Source organism: Vespa velutina, chromosome 1 (genome assembly GCF_912470025.1).
Source record: "Vespa velutina chromosome 1, iVesVel2.1, whole genome shotgun sequence".
NCBI classification, from domain to species: Eukaryota; Metazoa; Arthropoda; class Insecta; order Hymenoptera; family Vespidae; genus Vespa; species Vespa velutina.
Window position 1 is genome coordinate 14,241,396 of NC_062188.1, and position 23,143 is coordinate 14,264,538.

Consider the following 23,143-nt stretch of genomic DNA (forward strand, 5'->3'; position numbering starts at 1 on the left):
TTTCTAATAAGTCTCACGTAATAGAATTCGTTTCATTTGAAGATGTGTCATATATGTGGATGTACGTAAAACTATAATTCAACAAAGATCGATCATGTCAATTCTTTCTCTTCTCTCTCCCTCTTTCGCTCTTTCGCTCTTTAATAGAAACCTGTGAATTCTATTTGCAAGGTGTTAATTGAACAACGTTTCTACGACATTCCAACTAGATGAGGATCCTCGGGATAGTAAATATATAAGAGAGAGAGAGAGAGAGAGAGAGAGAGCGAGAGAGAAAGAGAGAGAACGAGAGAGAAAGAGAAAGAGAAAGAGAGAGAGAGGAATGCTCAAATGTAGTTTCAGCATATTATCGCGATTATCTTCAAGGAAATCGTATTCCTACTCTGCGTTATACGGGTCGAAAGAGCGAACGATATCACGGCTGAAACGGATAGTCCTCTGGAAGAAACCATCTTCACAATAACCACACCCTTGGCAGTATAGTTAATTTGTATGCGTAGTCGTGAGGAGGTAAGAGAGTACCCTCGTTTGCAGTGGATTATATGCAAATTGAGTGACTTCCTACTTATACGTCTATCTCTTTTTTTTTTTTTTTTTTTTTTTTTACATATATGTATTTAGATACAATATATTTTGTACGTACAATAAAGAAGTACTTATCTATATATGTATAGATCTGTATATGTATGTCTATGAATGTATGCATGTATGTATGTATATGTACGTATGTATGTATGCGTGCGTGATTATGTGTATATGTCCACGTGTATATAGTTATTTTTTTCCTGTTTTGAAACACGACCACTCAGTAATTACCTCTGCGTTATGATAATTTAAATCCATGAATTAACATTCTGCATGCTTCTATCATATACATTTTCATGTTATATTTCAGAGCGTAATTATGGAGTCACAGAAAAGCTTGTGCTTTCTGGCGTTATTGAAAGGATAGAGATAATTTCATAGGTCTTTTCGTGACAGTCGAATGTTGATCACGATCAATACGGAACATTTTGAACGTATATATACATACATACATATATATATATATATATATATATATATATATATATATATACATACATAGACAGATATGTAACGTAAAAGCTGGCAACATATTCGCATGTTCATGTTTCACGATCTTTCGATCGGACATTGCGGCTAAATATGGAAACGTAAATAACGAAAAGCTGATAAAAATTGCAGATACGTTTGTATGCTCGGCGTGAGTTGACTCGAATCGAATTTTCTTTTTCTCCTTTTCTCTCTCTCTCTCTCTCTCTCTCTCTCTTTCTCTTGCTTGTACTCATCCATTCGTCCAACAGAGTTCGCTTTATAAAACACGACTCGTACCCATCGGCTCATCGAATGCGGTTTTTCGGTTCGTATTCATGATCGAGCAGAGATAGTGCGTTGGAAAGGAAAGAGAGAGAGAAAGAGTGTGTGAGCGCACAAACGATGTGATTTAGCGAGGGCCATATCCGAAGAGAGAGAAAGAGAGAGAGAGAGAGAGAGATACATGAACCTCTCGAACGATGGGTCTCTACGACAGCATCGTCGAACGTCGAAGCTCGTCGGATTTATAAGTCGAAAATGCAATGCTCTCCACCTCTCACCCGTGCTTGAAACTCCCTCGCGCAGATATTTGAGATTTATCGATTCCCCTGAGGGAAGGAGAGAGAGGTGGAAGAGTTGGAAAAACGCAGTATGCAACGATAAAAATATCGCCTTATACGTATATATGTATATGTATATATATATATATATATATATATGCATGTATATATATATATGTATATATATATGTATGTATATATGTATATATGTACATACATAAACGATAGTTCTGTTTGGGCGAAAGGATTTGGAGCTTTAAATTTCTTTTTCAAATGTGATAGTTTCAAAAAGTATAAGTATATTGTTAAAAACGTGTATGTACGTAAGTTATATAGTTTTAAATGAAATCAATTAATATTAAAAGTTATTAATCATATGAATATCGATTGGAATATTTAAAAATATGATATAACTGATATAATATTTGAATTCTTTAAATCACGTTTTAATTCTCTACGTGTGTGTATGACACATCGTTGAAAACATATTAAAGATCCATATAGACGTAAAAATATATATATCTCTGAAATACGAAACGTTGAGATCTTTTTTTTTTTCTTCTGTCTCAACGAATTGTATGAATGAATGGTAGGAAGAAAAAAGGGATGGGAGGGACGTTGACCCACATCGATTCTCTCAGAGTCTTAGAAGCAGGAAAACAAGTCGAAGACCGTGTTGGTTATAAAAACAGTAGACCGCAGGTGTCTTCGTTTTGTTTCGGAGAAACCGGTCAAGGAGCGTGAGGTAGGACAGATGTCTCCTTATTGAGAAACAACACGGGAGAATCAGATTTCAACCTCTCCAGAGAAATCTGAAAGAGATATTGTATAAAGTGTTATTTTATTAAACAGCTTCTAACGGTAAGATACGTACAAATATATCTGTAACTATCATATTTCATATTCATTAAAAAAAAAAAAAGGAATAATAAAAAGAAAAAGGTGTGTGTACGTATAATAGAAATATGTTGGAAATAAAACATAATCTTTCAATATATGAAGTAATATAATTAGATTGTTATTATTCAAATAAATTATAAATTTAAGATTAGATATGTATATATAATTATAATATATATATATATAAATATATATAATTATAATAATAATTTAATAAATATTTAATTATAATAATAATTATAATTAAAAACGTAATGAATTAATACAAAATCATTTTGAAGAAAATCGAAGAAATTAAGGATTCATCGAATATATATATATAGGTATACATGTGTACGTACGAGACACACGTCTAAGAAATATTAAGAAAATTGATTTGATTATATTGATAGTATCGAAGTACGTAGATAAAAAGAAAAGGTTTTTCTTTTTAAATTGATCTTTCCTTTAAGTTTCTACGATTTTTTGTTGCGAAGATATCGTTTTTGAAACATCGCCATTCATAATTTATATAGATACATCTGTTCGTATGAATAATAGTCAAAAAAATTGTTTACGTTGAACCAGCTAAGCCGATCGCGTGAATTCAAGGAGTTTATGTAGGTCACTGTGTCAATACATCTTTAATAAAATTAAGTCAATTAGTCAATATAAATGTCTTTTATTTATGTAGAAATATTTCTGAAATTATACATCATAGAGATTTGAAACAAATTCATTTAAAAAATCACATTTACTTAATGGATTCTTAATAATTTTTAACAATTATTTATAAACAATTTGTAATACTCAATTTTCATAACAAAATATTTTTATAAACTTTAACCTAATATAATTCATATATATGTGTGTGTTTCATTATTTGTTATAAACAATTTTTATAAATAATTATGAACTAACGTTGCATAATCAAAACGTCACCTTACAAGTAGAACATGTATAATTTGATTCATGATCACTGTTTTTAATATTTGTATATATTTTTGATAAATAATTATATTTTTTTATAAGGTAAGCTGTACGATATGTATATAACATAAAATAGAAAGATCTTTCTCACTTTTCAACGAGCTTCTTCATACTTGTTTGTAACATTTTCTTATTCATCCATACACATATCTAGAGATACTATGTAAATTATATAAATTATATGACAAATAAGATGCAATGTAATATACAATATAATTATATATTATAAATAAAATTTTGACACTATTTTACTTTACTATGAATATGAAAGATGTAAGAAAAGTACGGACAAACTTGGTGGATTCTGTTAAAACGAAAAAAAAAAAAAAGAAAAAAAAAAAGAAAAAAAAAGAAAAGCGTCGTCATTTGTGGTTGATTAAAAGAAACGCAAATGTGCCTTCAAACACATCTCGCAAGACGAGTATCACCATATCTCTCTCCAACACAAAATGGTGGTCACGAGGTAAAAATTGGAGGGGTTCTTTCGTTCGTGCAACTAGAGGGTGCAACGGGTGTCGACGACGGCATTCGTTGCAACGAGGGAGAACAACGTTTTCGATGTGGTTCGTAGAAATATGGAAAAGAGAGAGAGTGAGAGAGAGAAAGAGAGAGAGAGAGAGAGAGAGAGAGAGAGAAAGAAAGAAATATGGAGAAAGAACGATGTTATTCGCGACGCGATACGCTTTATGATTCTTTACGAGTCTGTTCACAGGCTGAAGCCGGCAGACGAGACAAAACGTCTGACGATTCTATGGATTCGAGCAAAAAAGACAAAAAAAAAAAAGAAAGAGAGAGAAAGAGAGAGACTTATCGTTTCTTCATTTTTTTTCTATTCCTTTTTGGTCGCACACCAGCAAATCAGCAGATCAGCAAACTTTCACACTTTTTGTGGAAGAACCTAGCAGAGAGAAACGTAGAATTTCCCTGAAATAATGACTATCTTTAGTAATCTCATTTCTTTCTTTTTTTTTTCTTTTTAATAAAAGAAACTGAAGTTTGAAGATGGGTTTTATATTTGATAAGAATATAACGTCAAAGTTTGATTTGGTTACGGTTCAAGTAAATCGTGACTTATCACGTTTCAATGTAGAAACACGTACAATTTCAAATCTATTATTTCTTAATATGCAATAACAAGTAATAACATAGTAACAATGTATACAATGACGTATAAAGTTTGTAAATATCTGAGGAATTTGATTCACGAACCAAAACCAAATAAATTACAATAAACTGTAATATACGTAAGTACGTTAACGTAGAGATTTGACCAATTTCAAACATTTCTTTAAATTATATGTAAATAGTTCTTACAAAGCACAAACGATAATATTTATATACTTTACATATTACGAAAGGAAAATTATAAAGAGTTTATGCAAAATTAAACGAAACAAGACGATCTCTTTTACAACTTTGATTTTATTTTCTCGACTCCTTTCAAAGCGAATTTTAAAAGAGGTAAGCGCTGTTGTCTAATTCAACGACGAGCTCTAGATTAAATCTTAAATACCACCTTTTGTAATCTTCTCGAACGCCACCCCCTCTTTTTCTCCCGTAAGGATAATTCACGTGAATCTTGAATTTAAATTAGGCACCATAAATATTGCTTTATCTGCAACATGGCCGTTGCTTCGAATATAGCCGAAGGCGGAGTATCAAACAAGAAGCAACGAGTTCTCTATCTCTCCTTTTCTCATGTGCCGGAAAGCATAATGGTTTTAAGCGAGAGTGCGTGCGATTAAAAGGGGATGCCACAAACGTGCCACGGCGATGTTTAGTCGAATTTTCGCGTTGAAACTATTAAGTACACATTCGCTTACCAAGAGAATCATGAAATTTCTGTACGTTTAAATAACTAAATTCATCAATTATTCAAATTATTAAGAATAATATATTGTAAGTGGAACATAGTTGTTGTTATTTATTCATATTTTCTTTTTATTTCATATAATTATCATTTTATAACATTTAATATAATAAATAAATATACATACTGTGTATATTTATTTATCTCTTTTATATTTTATATTTTATTTTCAAACACAATAAATACATGTATATAAATGTCACATATATATGATATAATTCATAAAAATAATTTTACAATATTACAAATAACAGTTCTCAATTTTTTTATAATTTATCTTTTCGTGCGCATAACAATGCAGATACCTTTTTAAAATAATTGATAAAAGAAAGTTTGAAGAAACTTTTTGTCTTTGAAAGGGAGAGAAAGAGAGAGAGAGAGAGAGAGAGAGAGGGAGAGAGAGAGAATGAAAGAGGAAAGAAAGACAGAGAAATAGAGAGACAGAGATCTATCTCATCGGATATGCGTGTGCTCGTAGCGTGCAGTTCGTCTGCGGTGTGTATTCATCGGCTAGTGTATAGTACAACGACGATGCAACGACGATGCAACTGTAAGGGCTGCGGAGCGAGGGTTGAGGCGTATTTACGTAGGGTCGTATCCATCGAGCCACCGCCCTTCGCGTGTGCCGTCGTAAAGGGGCTGAACGAGAGACGCCGAATACGAAAGAGAAAGAAAGAAAGGAAAAGAGGAAGGGAGGAAAGAGAAGGGTGATTTTACTCCCACTGCACGAACGAAGGGTGAATCGGACGGGCTGCGACTTCACGATAACAACGACGAGAACGGTCTTACGTTGCGTGTCTCTCGCACTTTTCCTACGACGTCTCATGAATTTCTATCTTTCTTTATCTCTTTCTTTAACTGTCATTCTCGTATCTTTCTATTTTTTTCTTTCTTTCAAGTGACCAATTATCTGTTTCATGATATGGAAAGCTCCACTTGTTATGACTCAACTCATCGAATAGTAGTTTTTCATTGATTTTATAATTTCGGAGGATAACATCGAATTTCATAAAATATGGATCAATAAATAATGTTCAATTTATTATTAACAATATTATTCGACGATTATATTTAGATGATAGATAAATATTGAATTATAAATCGTGTAAATTGTATAGAACATAAATTTGAAAAAAAAAAAAACAAAAGTTAACTAGAGAATGACTAATATTTTTATTTGTTTGAGTTATTTTGAATATAATCAATTAATTGCTATGTTGACACGGGCCAACGATTAGAGATTCGCCAGAAGCTTTACATAATTATTTTTCTTTGTTAACTATTTATTATCCTATTAACAATATTTGTATTGATTTATTCGTAATCTCTTATTAATTGTATCGATTAGTATCTAATTTTACTAATGACATTCTCTTATTTCAGGCCATTGTACTTTGAATTCTATCATAATAAATACACCATACTATTTAATTATTGTTTTCAATTTACATATATACATACATATATACGTATTTCGCTTATTAAAATATAATTACCGGTTGTACTGTTTCGAATAGAATCAAAGTCAATCATCAAACATACTCTTTTAAGTATTTCGAAGGAAATGACGTATACATATAGTGTGTGCAAATCAACGAAGGATAAAAGAAGGAACGACGAGAGTCTATGGGAAAGACGATCGTTATCGTGAATGTCGAATTAAAAATACGGTAACGTAGCGCATAATGGGACGATCATTATACTCGGCATCGTTATATTCTCCTCTTACTGGGAGCAATAGTACATCTCAAGGACAAGATCTTTACAGTATCCTTCATACCGACTTATTCTCTTTAATAATAATGAATAATTACTTGAAAGTAGAAGATAATGAAATAGTAGTTTCGCACTTTTTAAAACCACCCTAGAAAGTAGCAAGCACACGGATGAATATATCTTACTTATGAAACGCCATGACAGTTGCTTTATATGGTTGATTTATTTACAACGCCAAATTATATATATATATATATATATATATATATATATATATATATATATATATACCAGAATGCAGCCGACTTTTATTGTTACAACTTTATAAAACGAGGCTTTATTTTCACGAATGAAAGAATTCGAAAGAATTAATTTTATTTCAAATCAATTATTGAAGATTAATTAACATGATTTAACTTAATAAGAATAAATAGGAAAAGAATAATGATAAAAAAAAAAAAGAAAAAAAAAAAGAAGAAAAGAGATATTTCGTTTTCCTTTAACACGATTTTCATGGAGTTCCTCAAATTTAATCATTACAATTCCGAATAATAGAATATCAATAAAGAATCGTTCATTTGCAAGGAAAGATCAATAGTCAGACCACTGCATTGCTTCTTTGCTTTCTTGAAAGCATCGAACGAATATAATGGCTTCCTCTTTTACAATTTTATATGCCGGCATTTTTATTTGGCCTTCTCGTTTCGAAGAAACTTATTGCGATTCATCGACAAGGAAAAGGCCGGTAAGCATATTGATCTAATTGTAAGCGCTCTCGACTTCCGTAATTACTCCAGCCACCAACTAGCTTGGGGATTCGATTCGGTACGTTGTGCTTAATTAACGGACGTAACAATGAGCGTGTTTCGTTGTTGTAATTGTATCGGTACGTATTTATTGTTTGTTGAAGTTTTCAAGAGAAAGAGAGAGAGAGAGAGAGAGAGAGAGAGAGAGAGAGAGAAAGAGAGAGAGAGAGAGAAAGGAGGGAGGAAACCATCGAGTTTATTCACGGCCATTCGAACTACTCGACGGGTAAAAAATACGAATCAAAACTTTTTTACCCTCATCCTAAAAGACCGAAAAAAAAACCCAAGACTTCCCTGACTTTCAATCCTTTCCTCTGAAATTTCTTCCTTTTCTCCTTCCACATCTTTCGTTTATCTAAACGAAAGGCGATGTATCCTTGTTTTTATTTATTTATTTATTTTTTTGTTTTGTTCTTATTCTTTTATCTTATTTTTGTTTAATAACAAATCTTAATCATCGTTAATTTATTTTAATTAAATTACCATCATACAAATTGTAATATACAGATCATTTCTATTAAGGAGACCGGAAAGTAATGTCGCTTTTTTAAATTAAATTCAAACGAATACATTTTTAACAAGTTTTTATTTTTAATCACAATCAAATATTGACATGCGCAAAAACGACATTACTTTCCGGTCCCCCTAATATGTATTATATAGTATTATAGATATTCTTTTAATTGTGTTTTCCTTTTTTTTTTTTTTTTTCACTAGCTTGAGGTATATACTTTTAATAAATAGCTAATAGTTAATTTCGAATATCAAATCGTATAGAAGCATTGTAAAATATACCGTTAATCAATGCCAGTTTAGTTGCCATGCACGAATCCGGGCGATAGAATCCAAAGTAATTAATAATATGGAATTAAGGGAATGACTCGATAAGAAAGAAGCAACGTCAGGAACAATTTCTCTGCGAAACTAATAATCAGTAATGGGTGATTTGTTTTCAAATGTTCTGTCTTCATTTTTCTCTTTCTCTCTCTCTCTCTCTCTCTCTCTCTCTTTCTCTTTTTATTTTTCGTTTTCTAAATCTATTTGAAATGTATATGAGTTATCGCATGAGTTAACTTCTTTCCAAAGCCTTATTTACGATTGTTGTAATCAATAACTTATCGATTCTTCATTGTTACTTTTATTAACGTCATAGTGAACGTATAGTTTATTAGATTTTTTTTTAAATCGTGATATTTAATTTAGCATCGAGTTTTATTAACGATTTTAGACAATCGTTAGAACAATTCAAAACTGGTCGACGATAGATCATTCGAAAGATTTATTAAACAAATATGTATCGAGTGCATACGTATTTATGTATTCTACATTTAATTTTCGAAAGTTTTCTTGATCAGTTTACGAGTTATCGTGTTTTGAAAGAAACTTGAGTTAAATTAACGAGCGTTGTTTCATTTTAGTCGGTTGGTCGTAAAATTTATGGATCGTTTCACCTAAGAAGAGACTTCTAGAAAAGAAATGAAATAAGTCTTTTGAGATAAACGAAGAAAGAAAGATAGATAGATAGATAGAGAGGGAGAGAGAGAGGGGGAAGAGAGATAGATAGATAGAGAGAGAGAGAGAGAGAGAGAGAGAAAAGAGTGTATAGATCGTGAAACAAGGCAACAAGAATGTCTTACGAGAGAGTGCCATTTCGATGTGATAGAACGACCAGAGTAATTAATAACAATGGCCGGTACGTTTAAAGGGAATGGGAGAGGGGAGGGGCCACACCGCGTCGAGAACAATTCCGTGGCATTCTATTAACCGGCCTCGTGATTCGACTTCAGAAACTTAGGAGGAAAGCTGCGGAAATTACGGTGCGCAGAGGGGCCGGCGTTAACTCGAAAGGAGTAACTTAATTACCCTCCAGCACGAATGCCTGCCTGGCACGAAGTTTCCGTTTTACGTGTGTGTAGAATGTGTTATATATGTTATATATATACATATATATATATATATGTGTGTGTGTGTGTGTGTGTGTGTGTGTGTATGTATGAATATATATTCCTCTATATAGTATAGTATATACATATATATGTACATATCTCATACATTTAAGCATGTATATATATATATACATATTTTTTTTTAACTAGTTCATACATAAATAGTTTATGTTCGTTTTATGATATAAATTGAAATTCAACATCGATCCTAAACGTGATATCAAAGATATTTCGTCATATTTAGTTGAGGGAAATCTCGTCGTCGTGAAATTAGTTTTATTTCTCAAGCAAATTTCTACATCAATAAATTACCTTACTCTCGGTTTTTTTCTATCGTATCTCATTTTTTTAACATTCTTTTTTCTTTTTCCATCTCAAGTTTTTATTTCGTATTATAAATGATTGTTCAACGATTAAATTTTTATAGAAATAGAACATTTGTTTATATGATAATTTTACATGACAGATCTATTTACGTAAATTGAATTGAGGATAATAAAAAAGTTCGTTGGCAACACGAAATAATAAAAAAGAATGGTACTTGAAGATATCGAAATAGGGGAGGAAAGAAGGTAATCAATCGAGGCTTATATTCGGCAAGGACTTCCAAATGATTTTTTGTCACCCGTTCGAAATCCCCAGGAGCTCTTTTCATGCTAATAAGATTTTGTCAGCCGTCGACGACGGAGTGGAGAAGAGGGCTTGCTTCAAACGAGAGAAAGAAATAGATAGATAGATATATAGACAGATAGATAAAGAAAGAGAGAGAGAGAGAGAGAGAGAGAAATATGTTAGGTTGCAACGCAGAATCCAAACCTACATAAAAGTACTACATACTATAATATATTTCAGTTCACGTATGTACGTATGTACATATGTATATATATATACATATGTATGTGCATCCATACATACATACATATGTACGTACGTGCATATATACATACGTATATACATACATACATACATAGTAAGTACGTGGTCTTTCATGGGATTCTAATTTAATATTTTTCTTTGCACTTGAACGCGAAATAGTATGCGAGAAAATCAAATATGGCAATGCCACGAAAATTTATAGTTTATTTTTAAACTCCTTGAAGGATATCTATTCGTACTATTTTCATGTTCTCATAAGAAGCATACTATTCAAATTAATATATCAGACGATTTGATAAAGGATCAGGATTGTTTAAAAAGTTGGAATAATATTTTATAAATTTCGATATTAATTTGACAGTAAGTTACGATTTATTTCTTAAATATACGTCATACGAAGTTGTATAATAGAATGTTCTAAGGATTAACGAGTAAATTAGAAAAGAAAAGTTACATATGTGTTTTCAAATTTATAGATTTAATAAATTGATAAAATTTTTTCCATTTATAATGTCGATTATGTTGAAAGTTATCATTCTTTTTTTTTTTTTTTAAATAGTTTTACATTTATATAATGCAAAATTGAAAAATAGTATTTTTTTTGCAGAAAAGACATTGATGTTATTTCGTTAAAAAAAAAAAAAAAAAAAAAAAAAAGAAGAAAGGAAATAATAATTATGCATGTGTTTCATTTCCAAATTAATAGAATGACGTGGTTCGTATTATAAAAATAACATTGGATAGTAATCAGTAAAGATAATAAATTATCGACAATGTTCAATAACCATCGACCCATGAGTGTTTTCAAAAGGATAACGTTTTGTATGGATTTATCAGTATACTCTCTTGAAGCGCCGTTCACTGAGCCGTGCGATCACAATTATATAATGCAATATGCAAGAGGGGAAGCGCGTAATGACGCACGCACGTGCGAACGCTCGCACGTGCTGTGATCGTGTCTTTCAATGTGTTCGTTTATGAATGCACAAGTTCCATGTTCGACGGTCGGTATTCGCCAGGTGTCACTATTTATTCGTTAAATTTTAACTCGTCGAAGATTACCCGATTATTTGTTAACAGCTTTAGAAAAGCGTCAAGCCGAACAATCATTCTATTAATTATATTATATATTATGTAAAATTATTTTATATATGGATAAAGATATTTATTGTTTCATTATTATTTCTCTTTTTTTTTTCTTCTTCTTCTTCTTTCTAATATTATTCGATCTTCATTAATTCTTAAGAAAATATCAAATATTTTAAAACGCTAAAGAAAAATCATATTGATATTATTATTATTATTATTATTATTATTATTATTATTATTATTATTTCAAATTTATTTATAAAATTATTTTACGTATATAATATTGAGTTAGCTCTCAGAGATCTCAGAAATAACGAGAATCATCCGACTCGAAGGATTTTCTTAACAAAGGCTGAAATCTTGAGGCTCGCCCAGATTTTTCGATACGTGTTCCTCATACAAAGTCCATACGAAGGGAAAATCAAGTAACGTGTCCATCCTATCGAGAAATTTAAATCGACGATTCTGGACAAGCATAAAACGTGACGCATACGTGAATAGCTTGAAGAAAATCTCGTCGCATTTTCTCAGACTATTCATATAATACACGTTTTATTAATTTTTCATAAAATATCCTGAGAGATGACTGTACTGCTTTTATTTTCAAAAGTTTGAACTTATCGAGGAACAATGTCCTTTCTTTGTTTAACTTCATCTCGAGGAACAAAAGCGTTTTTATCGATCTCCTTTCTCTCCCCTTTTATTTCGCCTTTTTTATGACACACGCGTTCGTTGTGTTCCATCATGAGAAGTGAAAATAATATGAATAAAGAAGAACAAATCTTCTTGATATAATTAACAGGACTGCTATAAAGACTCGTTATAATAAGTTGATCAACGAAAATTAAATTCGTAATAAAAATTCTACTATAATTTTGATTCGATTGAGAAATCACTTTATTTGTCTTAGTGTACATTTAATTAATTTTCTTTTTCGTTTTCTTTAATGATAAAATTGAAAATGTTAAAGTCAATTTACTATTTCACTTTTCTTTCCCTTTTTTTTTTTTATTTTTCTTTTCTTTTTTTTTTTTCTTGCTCTCACTTCCATCATTTAACGTCGTTTTATAAGTAGAAGCATACTCTGTCAGTGAGAGGGCAACCGCTTGAAATGAATTAAATACTTTGCCAATGCAATTAGATTTTCCTTTGAGCGTACTTAAAAGGCAACTTACAAAGATATGCCATTAAAAGTTTTACTTTAAAAACACGCTAATTTTATTTCTTATCGTTATCTATATAAGACGATGGAGGTGGTTGGTTCAGACACGTTACGATGACTTCCTTCTTAATTTTTATATCCGGCCATTATTGTCTTTCTTTAATTAACATTAATAGCTTCGATAAATTATGTATCACAACAAAAAAGACGAATAATTTCTTTATCATCCTGTGCTTTATTTTATTTGACGCAATTTCATTAACGAAATCAATATATAGGCACTAATTTTATTGAATTTACTATATATATATATACATATATCTCATTTATGTCGTACTCGTATCATCGTACGATGAACGTAAAATGTCGGATCTAAAGTTTGTTCATTTATTTTTGACAATATTCATTATAGAGAAGTGATTTTGAGTTGAGAATAAAATTATATATATCTAATTTTTATTAATAATATTAAAATGATCATTTTCATAATTAATTTCTATTAATTTAAACAACAAGAACATTAAAGCGATCGAAAGATTTATCCATCGAAATTATTCACTCAGGCTAGAAATCTTCCCATGCACTTTGAATCGCATAATTATATGCACGTCGCACCTGTATAATAGAACGAACGTGAAAAGCATTAAGCAGAATATTGGAGTACAGTACACGCGAATACGCGCGCGCTCGCCTGTGTGTGTGTGTGTGTATGTGTGTGTGTGTGTATGTGTATATGTATGTATGTACGTATGTATGTATACACGTATGTATGTATGTATGTATGAATTTATGTATGTATGTATGTATGTATGTACATATGTGTGTACATACAAAGCCGTAAAATTCTTCGCACTTCTGTGATATGTTTTTCACGATAAAATCGTTCCACCGTGTACAGTATTTAAAATCAGTCCTCCATCCGTTTCGTTAAAAATTTCGTTTCTTTTTATTTTGAAATGAAACAAAATAAAAACAAAAAAAAAAAAAAAGAAAAGTGTTTCACGTTTATTAACGCGTTTTCGTCATTCATTTCAGACGGAGCTATCGCAAAATTTACAACAGCTATCAGAGCGTGCTCGTTCCACGACGGAATTCATTCAGAGGCTCAAAGGAATGACAGACAAAGTACATGTGAGTAGATCTTTCCGTATCTTTTTGGATTTTAGTCGAATGGCACAAAGGAGCATATACCTATCCTATACCTATAGACATACAGTGTATACATATGCTCTCTGGAATGGGCAAAAGGATAACACGAGGAGATTACTAAGGATAAGCTATTTAACCATTATTATTATTATGATTATTATATCTGACCTTTTCGTGTCAGAAAGCTTTCTTTTTTTTATATATGAGAATCTAAAATTTAACTAAATGATGCTTGGATCTCATAACTTATTATTTATTACTAAAACTGAATCATTCATTGTTTTATTTTTTCTTTACAAACGAATAAGAAAAATGTTTTGTCTATTCGTTATACGGAAAATTAAATTACAATCGAATTATTTTATAAAGAGAAAAAGAAAGAGAAAGAGAGAGAGAGAGAGAGAGAGAGAGAGAGAAAGAGAGAGTGAGAGAGAATATTCGTTTCTTTTTACTTTATATAGTATAATAGTTCGAATTTCGTATATAATCGTTATAGTTAAATAATAAATTAATTACCTTATATATCGTGAATTGAAAATCAATATATCGATAACATGATTTTATTTGAATTCTATTTTAGTCGTAATAGTTAAAAAAAATGATAATTTTTATCGCAAACCACCATATCCGTATTTTATTAGAGTACTATGGAGAGAAGAGGAAAGCAAAATTGAGAATGTCGAGCGACGCGAATCCGGATTGCGAAGTCGTTCGACGAGCAGACTGAGAAGTATGGAAAAGAAGGGAGAGGAGAACGGAAAATTTAGTTTGCACAAATGGAATCGGCGTACTTTTCTCTTATCGAGTAAACACAGCCACCCGTTCGATTTTCTACCGTCCCTACGGTATTTTAGAAGAATCGCCTTATAAGTTTATACCGCTTTCAATCGTCCTACAATTCCTACGGATAAGGATGAACATTCTAAAGCAAGTAAAATCGTTTCATTGCATTCCCGGATACGTAATCACGAATTATACGTTAAAAGAAGAAAGTGAAAAAAAAGAAAAATGAAAAGAAAGAATCGAATTAATATTTATTCGGAAAAGAAATCCAAAAACCATTTTTTCAAGCTTTATTGAATGCACTTTCAAAGTATAATGCAATGAGCATTTAAACGTTTTAATCTGACGCAAAAAATAATGTGTTTTATAGTCTCTACTTAGAAATACCTTTTAATTTTGTAACTTCATTCAACCGTATTAATATACAAATTGATAATGGAGGAAATATTATAGGAAATATTAAATAATATTTGATCATTCAATATGACAAAAATATTGTATGTTATTAACTAAAGACTATATATGTATATATTATTGGATTACCTTAAAAGTAATGCGATATTTTAGAGTACGTTATGAAATAACGCATAAAAGTAAACACATTCAAACTTAACTTAAAATATTTTTACCACTATTATTTACAATTTGTTCCCATCTTAATATAAAATAGTTAATATCTTGATGATAGAAACTCTTGAGGGCGTTTCGATCTTTGTTCATCCTCAAGTCTATAATTCTCGGAAGGAAACCATCTTTAACCTTTGGGTTACATTCATAAGCTTACACGTACTTTATTTATTGTTGTTGTATCAGCGTTTTCCCAACGTAACTCCTACAACAAAATATACCTTAAATGTTCTTTCATCACTTACATAATAACTTTTATTTTTTCATTTTTAAATTAATGTGTAAAAAATTAAACCTATACAAAACACTAAGATCAACATTAAAAATCATTCATTCTGATCAATAAGAAAAAGAAACACATTGATTATAGAATAATCTAATATATATATTACAATTTATAATTTATTTCAATTAACGATATATTCTTCATTTTTAATTGTTTATAAAATAATATCTATATATAAATATTTGATCTAACAAGATTATATCACGCTGATAAAAATATATTTAAAAAAAAAAAAGAAAAGAGATAATGTAATATATTATATTAACTATAGAAAAATTAACAAAAAATAAATTTATTAGGAGGAATGCGTGGCATTGGAAGAAGAAGTGGAAGACCGTGTTGCAAATTTGGTGAATCTTCTCCAAGCAAGAAAATCACGATTGATCGAAGCTGCGCGACAAACTCGTGAAGCCAGGGTTCGTTCATTGAGGGATCAAGTCACGAGATGTGCAACTCACCTTCAAGCAACGACGGCACTTTTAACATTTTGTATTGAGGCTTTGAAGGAGACAGACAGTGCAGCTTTTCTCCAAATAGGCGGAATGTTATCCGTTAGAGCTGCCAATGCTGCAGGTTCTTGGGGTGGTGCCGAGGGTGTCCAAGAGATCGCTCGTCTTCCTCTTCTTGATCTTACCCTCGATGATAAACCTTTAAGACGAGCTATCGATCAACTAACCTTCGTTCAACTCAAACGTAAGTATCTTTTTTTATTTTCCATTTTCTTTGTTTTTCTTTGATCTTAAATAGTAGCCTTTATCCTTATTAATATATCATGAAATATCATGAAATAAGTATATTCTTAAAACTCGTATAATTAATTGTAAATAAATTTTTTTAAGCATGAAACTTACTTTTTATGAATTAATAACGAAGCTTATGAATTTTTTCTACTCGACGAAGTTGATAAAAAATGTTCAATGATTTATTCGTTTCTGATAAAGCGAAGCGAATTCTAAAATACCATTTTAAATAGTACAAAAAAATTACCGTATCCTATCGCGAATCGAGAAGCTCGTTAGTTAGTAGAGAAATTTTGTAATTTATGAGGAGTTAACAATGTTTGATTTATGGAGGAGCCATGAGATTTTTGCAACGTCATATCGGCCGAACGTTATTAGAATACATGTCCTGTTTACCCTTTTGATGATTAATTACAGTATTAAGTCATCGGGTTATTTAGAAAATTCGTTAATATATTTCACTACGTGTCCCTTTTTATATTCTTTCCTGGATAATTATTACGTCGTCTGTATGTAAAATTTTCTTTAAGATTTGTTTTTATAAGAAATTCGTTGTACATGTAAAACTACATACATCGGTTATTAATATTATTATTATCATTATTTATTATTTATTAAGTTACAATTTGAAATGACTATCATCATCATTATTATCGTTTGTTAGTTCTCGATACACGTGTAACTGCATTATCTGCCAATGCAGAAACCTGGTCTCGATCAATGACAGATTATTGGTGGATCCGTTTAATGAAATAGCCCGAATAATTCATGCACACCGCACGTACGGCTTTGACAAACGCTTTGTCCATAATTCCACCTAATAGGAATATATTTTCCAACTTGGTTAATCCATCCGCTTGGATAATTAAACGGCTACTTTATTAAAGCGGTCGTACATAAATTCATCGTATCTACGACGGATCGCACGTATTTGTAAATAATCGTTTAGGTTGGGAAAGAGCAGAGCAGCGGGTGGAAGGGCGGAAGAGCAGGAATTAGTTGAGATTAATGAGACTGTCGGTTGAAATTTGAATAGGAGAGAAGGTAATCACCAATTAATATTACGTTTTGCTGTCTATCAGCTTTCTCTACATTTTATTTTTATTTTTCGTTTTTCAAATCTTTCGTATAGATTTTGTAAAAAGACATTTTGATTCGATAACTTACTATCTTATTAAAATCGACATTATTTTCCATGAAAATGATCTCTCGATGGCTCCTCAAAACCTTTACAAATTGTCTCAAGTCTTTGACGTTATTCGTTTGACAAGTGTACATATCTGACGACTATAATAAATGTAAAAGTAAACTCGAGTTCCAAAGTCGAATCATTTTGCGATCATAATCCCGTGTCTTCGTTGCATCGTAAATTTATTGTAAAGATGATCATAGCTGATTTATTATTTTTTTTTTTTTTAATTAAATAAATTGGAACTGTCTATTTACTCGAATTTATGGGTGTACATATATATATACACTATATATATATATATATATATATAGACACGTACATGTATTTTTCATGATGTAATATTTTAATCAAATTTTTTGTAATGTTGGACGCAGCTTCCGAAGGAGAAGAACGATATCCTACGGCAGGTAAAGAAATGATCGCAAATTAATTATGAATCTAATCTAATTATAATTCCTTTTGATGTTATACAATCAAACGCAGAAGTTTCTTTCTAGAACACAGAAAAAAAGAAGGAACGTAATTCGCCTGAGCAAATTTTCGAAATTTTATTTATACAGAAAATCATATGCGATATAAATGTCATATGATTCATAAATGGAGTTTTATTGCATTACTGCATTATTGCAGATAGGACGTAATTGTCACTTAAAAAATTGATTAATCATGTATCGTTTTAACTTTTGAATGCACATAAGATTGCAGAATTATGAAATAATTTTTTACAAAATAAGAAAAATTACAACAGTGTAATATGTTACCATTATTCCCACTTTTAACATTAATAACTATATAATATATTTTTAATAATATATTTTTTCTTGAAAATATCTAAAAAAGAAAAAGAACAAAGTTATACGTTAAAGAATTAACGAAGTTTTATATTACTGGCTATTAAATCGAAGTTTATCGTAATTTTTACTGGGAAATATAAGATTATTTTGAAAAGCGAAATTTATTTACGATACTAGTCCATATTTATATAATAACCTTATGGGAAAGTATATTGATGACATCTTCTCAACGTTTGATACTTCCTTCGGCCGATTTCGTCGAAGGAAACTCGCTTAATAATTTGACATAGCCCCGGGGATGCGATAGGCCCCAACCAAAGCGAACGAGCCTTTCTCTAAAACGTTTGAAAAGCGGATTAATTAGGCGCCGGGGCTTCGAGGACGACGGTAGCTACAGGCTTAACGATCTTGGGGCCTTAAGTCGTTACAAGGACACCCTCCTTCAAAGATGTCTTCTTTCTCTTTCCCGCTATCTTTCTTCCATCCTTTTCTTTCGTATTATCTACCTCCTCATCATCATCAACTTTCTCTCCGCCTCCTACAAGTCTTATATCGAAGGTTCCGTTTGGTTCTTCATCGACGTCGATCGGCTCTAATTAACGAAGCATCTTCGTGTGGGTGTGACTCGCGACTAATTATAATCGAGACTTTCGGCTGATTATTCTTTCTTCTTTTTCTTTTCGTTCTTTCTTTTTTTTTTTTTTTTACCTTCGTATCTAATCATTAGGTGTTGCTCGCCGGCATAATTAAGATAATTAAAATATAATTATTACACCGATCGAATATAACGAAGTAACTGTATTTTTATATTTCGTGATCTTCAGAATAATGTTCCGAGAATGTTTGATAAGAATTAATTTTTTTAAAACGATTCGATCGAATTCGTTAATAACGAACGTTCGTTATTCATAAAAATTTTCCGATTATCTTCAAAATTAATTTTTATGATTCCACGTCTCTCATCCCATTCGTTTCTCTTTTCTCATTCGTTTAAATGGGGAGAGCATGTAAATCGAGGTTTTTAGATATGTTTTTAAAATTAAGAGGATTTCGTTTTTAATACAATGTGTTCCACGCATGCATTTTGTTTCGTTGGGAAAGCGGATAATAACTGATTTCGCTGAATACATATTACGCTTGAAATAAAATACAATTGAATCGAAAAATGAAATAAAAATGGATATTCGATGAAAAACGAATTAAAATATTTCGTAATGCCCGATGAATAAAAAAGTAGAAATAGATGATATGGTATTTTATTTTTCTTTTTTTTTTCTTTTTTATTTCTTTTGTTTGTTTCTTCATACAATTTTACTGATATTATATTTATATTTCAAAGAGTTTAAAGAGAAACATACATATTTCTTTTTTTTTTTCCTATCTCCAACTAATTTGTACATTTTATTTATCTTCCACGTCAAAGTGTTCTCGACGAAGTCCTCCAACCACTCGAAATCGTTAAGTGTTATTCAAAAGTTTATCCATCGAGAGTAGTTTATTCATTAAGGAAAGTCGAAACGAATTCTCTGTTAGATTCCCGATTCCGCATTAGACTTCGGGAGAGTTCTGTTTACGTTGTCTGCGCTAATTTTCAAATTCATTTTATGCAATTAAAAAAAGGAACAGACTAACCGAGAAACGAAATTCATTCTCAATTGTAAATCTACTCGAAGTTTATCCATTTACACGAGAAAATAATTCTTTCTCTTTCTCTCTTTCTTGTTGGAGAAGTATCGATTAGACGAATGGAAAAAAAGGGAGAAGGGAACAAAAGAGGGATGGAAAACATGGTACGTATGGTACGTGGTTATCGCACGATCTCGAATACGAGTGCAAATTTACCGAAACTGCGAACGACGCGATTCTAACGGATGTACACGCAACATTAAAAATTAAATTATCGTGAAACAAAGAAAGGGGGGACAAGAACGAGATCAGCCTCGTAACATTCGGTTTACTAGTTTATGACGATGATTATATGGAAACGTTTATGGTAGCAAATTCTCTATAAACGAATAATGAAAACCAGCCATTATATCTTATTACATCGTTTATTTGCTATATAATTGCTAACTTTAAGTCTACTTTGCTTTTTTATTTTTCTTGTTGTCAAAACAAATCGAAATTTAGCGTACGTAATATATGTTCGTTCGTCATTTTCTGTTAATTTTGTTTCAATTTTTTTTTTTTTTTCATTTTTTAATTGGAATCATAAAAATCATCTTACTACGATTTATTTATACGTCATTTATATTTTATTTTATTTTATAATTATATTTTATTCATACATTTATATGTATTATTATCTGTTGCGTAGAATGGATCTTATTTGTCATAATTATTATCAAACAATATCATTTTACGTCGATATTTTACTTAAAAAATCTTCTGAAAGATCTTCATGAAGATTGTAATCTTCATGAAAATTTTTCCAAGTGAAAACTAATCAAAAGAAAATGTTTCAAATGGATTGCTTTATCTTTTATTTTTTTTTTTACAATCTGTAAATAAATTAATTTATTTCAAATAACAATCGTTGTTGTAATTTATATTATTTATTTTAATTTCATTATTATATTTTATTTTTTTTCGATCAACATTAATTATGTACTTACAAATCACACTTGTAAATATTTATCCGATATCTTTTTCAATCTGGAAACCATAATAGCAACTTTTTTTTATCTTCGAAGATCGAAAAACGAATAAGTAATAGAAAAGAAAAAGAAAAAATAAATAGTACAATTTGACGATTGAAATTTCGTTTTTTCCTGTCGCTTCTACGTGAATCCACTTTAATACTTGTTTGTAGGTGGAAAACAGGATTATCACGACTGGTCAGCAACTGTAGAGATGAGAAAAGAGAGCCGTAGTTACGAGTAAAAGGGGTAGAAAGGAAAGAAAGAGGGAATTAAACAGAAGGATGAAAGGAAAACGGACACAAATGCATATATTATTAAACGTCTAGCTAACTGGCACGTTATACAATTTTATTTCATTTATTATACTTTTGATTGTAAATGAATTCGTTTAAAAAGATTAAGAAAGAAATAATAGAAATAATATACAGTCTGCATAATAGATAATTCGACTGTTCCATCATTTCTTTTTCTTTCTCATTGATAGCTTTATTACCCACGAAAGCTTTTACTTGTTATAATCTAGCCATATAATGTATAACTAACCATATAATCTATAACTTTAACTAAAACAAAGATAAACGACAATAAGTATGTATACATTTTTTATATCTTACTTCATTTTATCGCAGCAAAATTATATATATATATATATATATATATATATATATATATATATATATATTTAAATCATAATATTGTATTAGTTAATATTTGCTTAATATATATTGTATCTACTATAAATTTCGTAATATATATGTGTACAAATAGTTTTTTTCAGAGACGAAAAAAGTAGAATTTAAAGAGACGATATAAATTTTAAAATATTTATTCCTTCTGCAAGATACATTTATCAAAGAGAAAAATTCGAACGTCATCGCAGTTTTTCTCGATGCCTTTTTCATCTTTTTTTTTATCTCAGTTTCTCTCTTTCTTCTTTTATTCTTCTTTCTTCTTTATTCTTATTTTTCTCTTACCTTTTTCTTTCTCTCGCTTTCTTTCTCCTCTCTCTCTCTCTCTCTCTCTCTCTCTCTCTCTCTCTCTCTCTCTCTCTCTCTCTCTCTTTCGTTTTCCTCTTCTTTCTTCTTTATTTTTTTTTTAAGAAGAAACATCGACCGCCTCTCGCTAGGTATCGGTTATCGATACTGTATCGCTGGTAGAGCTCGCGATAAATTACGCTGATACGGGCGTAAAACTTTTGCCATCTCGATTTCTCGACATTTCGACTTACGCTTGGGTATACTACCATAGTAAATATTCCTCCCTTGAAGAGAAAGACCTGACTGGTTGTTGGAATTGTTTCGTTAAAACCTATCCTTTGTTCTATACGTTTTTCCTTTTTCTTCTCTTTCACGTTTCGTTGAACATTAATTATGGACGTTGCACAACAATCCGTAAAACAATTACTGTATTTTTTTCTATTTCGTAGTGGATCATGGTAAAGTAGAAAACGAAATAAATTCATTAAAAAGTGTGGATGTATTTGTATTGTTAATAAAATAATTTAAAATAAAGAGATTCATTTACAAAAGAATTCAACGATTATTTTTTATCTGAAATATTTTCGAGAACGATTTACTGAAAATTCCAAAATACTTTTTCACGTTTGACGGAAAAATAATTACGTTGAAAAATTCAAAATAAATATCAGGCATTATTTGTATAAATATTGTGTATTTACCAACGTCGTTATAATTATTATTAAAAATTCGTAATACCTTTCCGTATCGGATACTATTTGAAGAGGCAGCATTATCGGTGAGCTGATGAGTCAATTGTGAAAATCAGCTTTCCATTCATATTCCTGCCCTTCTTCTCTCCCTTGGTCTCTTCTCTGCATTTTTGGTGGTCTCTGTGGCCGATTGTACACGATCGATTATCTCTGATTACCCCATCTCTTTCCAACACACCCTTTCGTTTCGACCTTCCCCCAAAAGCGAGTTCGTCCGTCGTAAAATCCGTACTACCGACAAAATCCGGGCT

General features: G+C 30.7%; 1 protein-coding gene across 3 annotated transcripts in view; it reads left to right on the forward strand.

Annotated features, from left to right (window-relative positions):
- LOC124956443 (E3 ubiquitin-protein ligase TRIM9) overlaps nucleotides 1-23,143 on the forward strand; it is a 101,662-nt gene that overhangs the window by 65,075 nt on the left and 13,444 nt on the right. For 2 of the 3 annotated variants that reach the window (XM_047512258.1, XM_047512275.1), the window contains exons 3-5: nucleotides 13,986-14,081; nucleotides 16,095-16,488; nucleotides 18,102-18,134. In XM_047512258.1, coding sequence (XP_047368214.1) covers nucleotides 13,986-14,081; nucleotides 16,095-16,488; nucleotides 18,102-18,134 — 523 coding nt within the window. The remainder of the gene's footprint in view (nucleotides 1-13,985; nucleotides 14,082-16,094; nucleotides 16,489-18,101; nucleotides 18,135-23,143) is intronic. The other variant, XM_047512267.1, reaches the window with a different exon arrangement.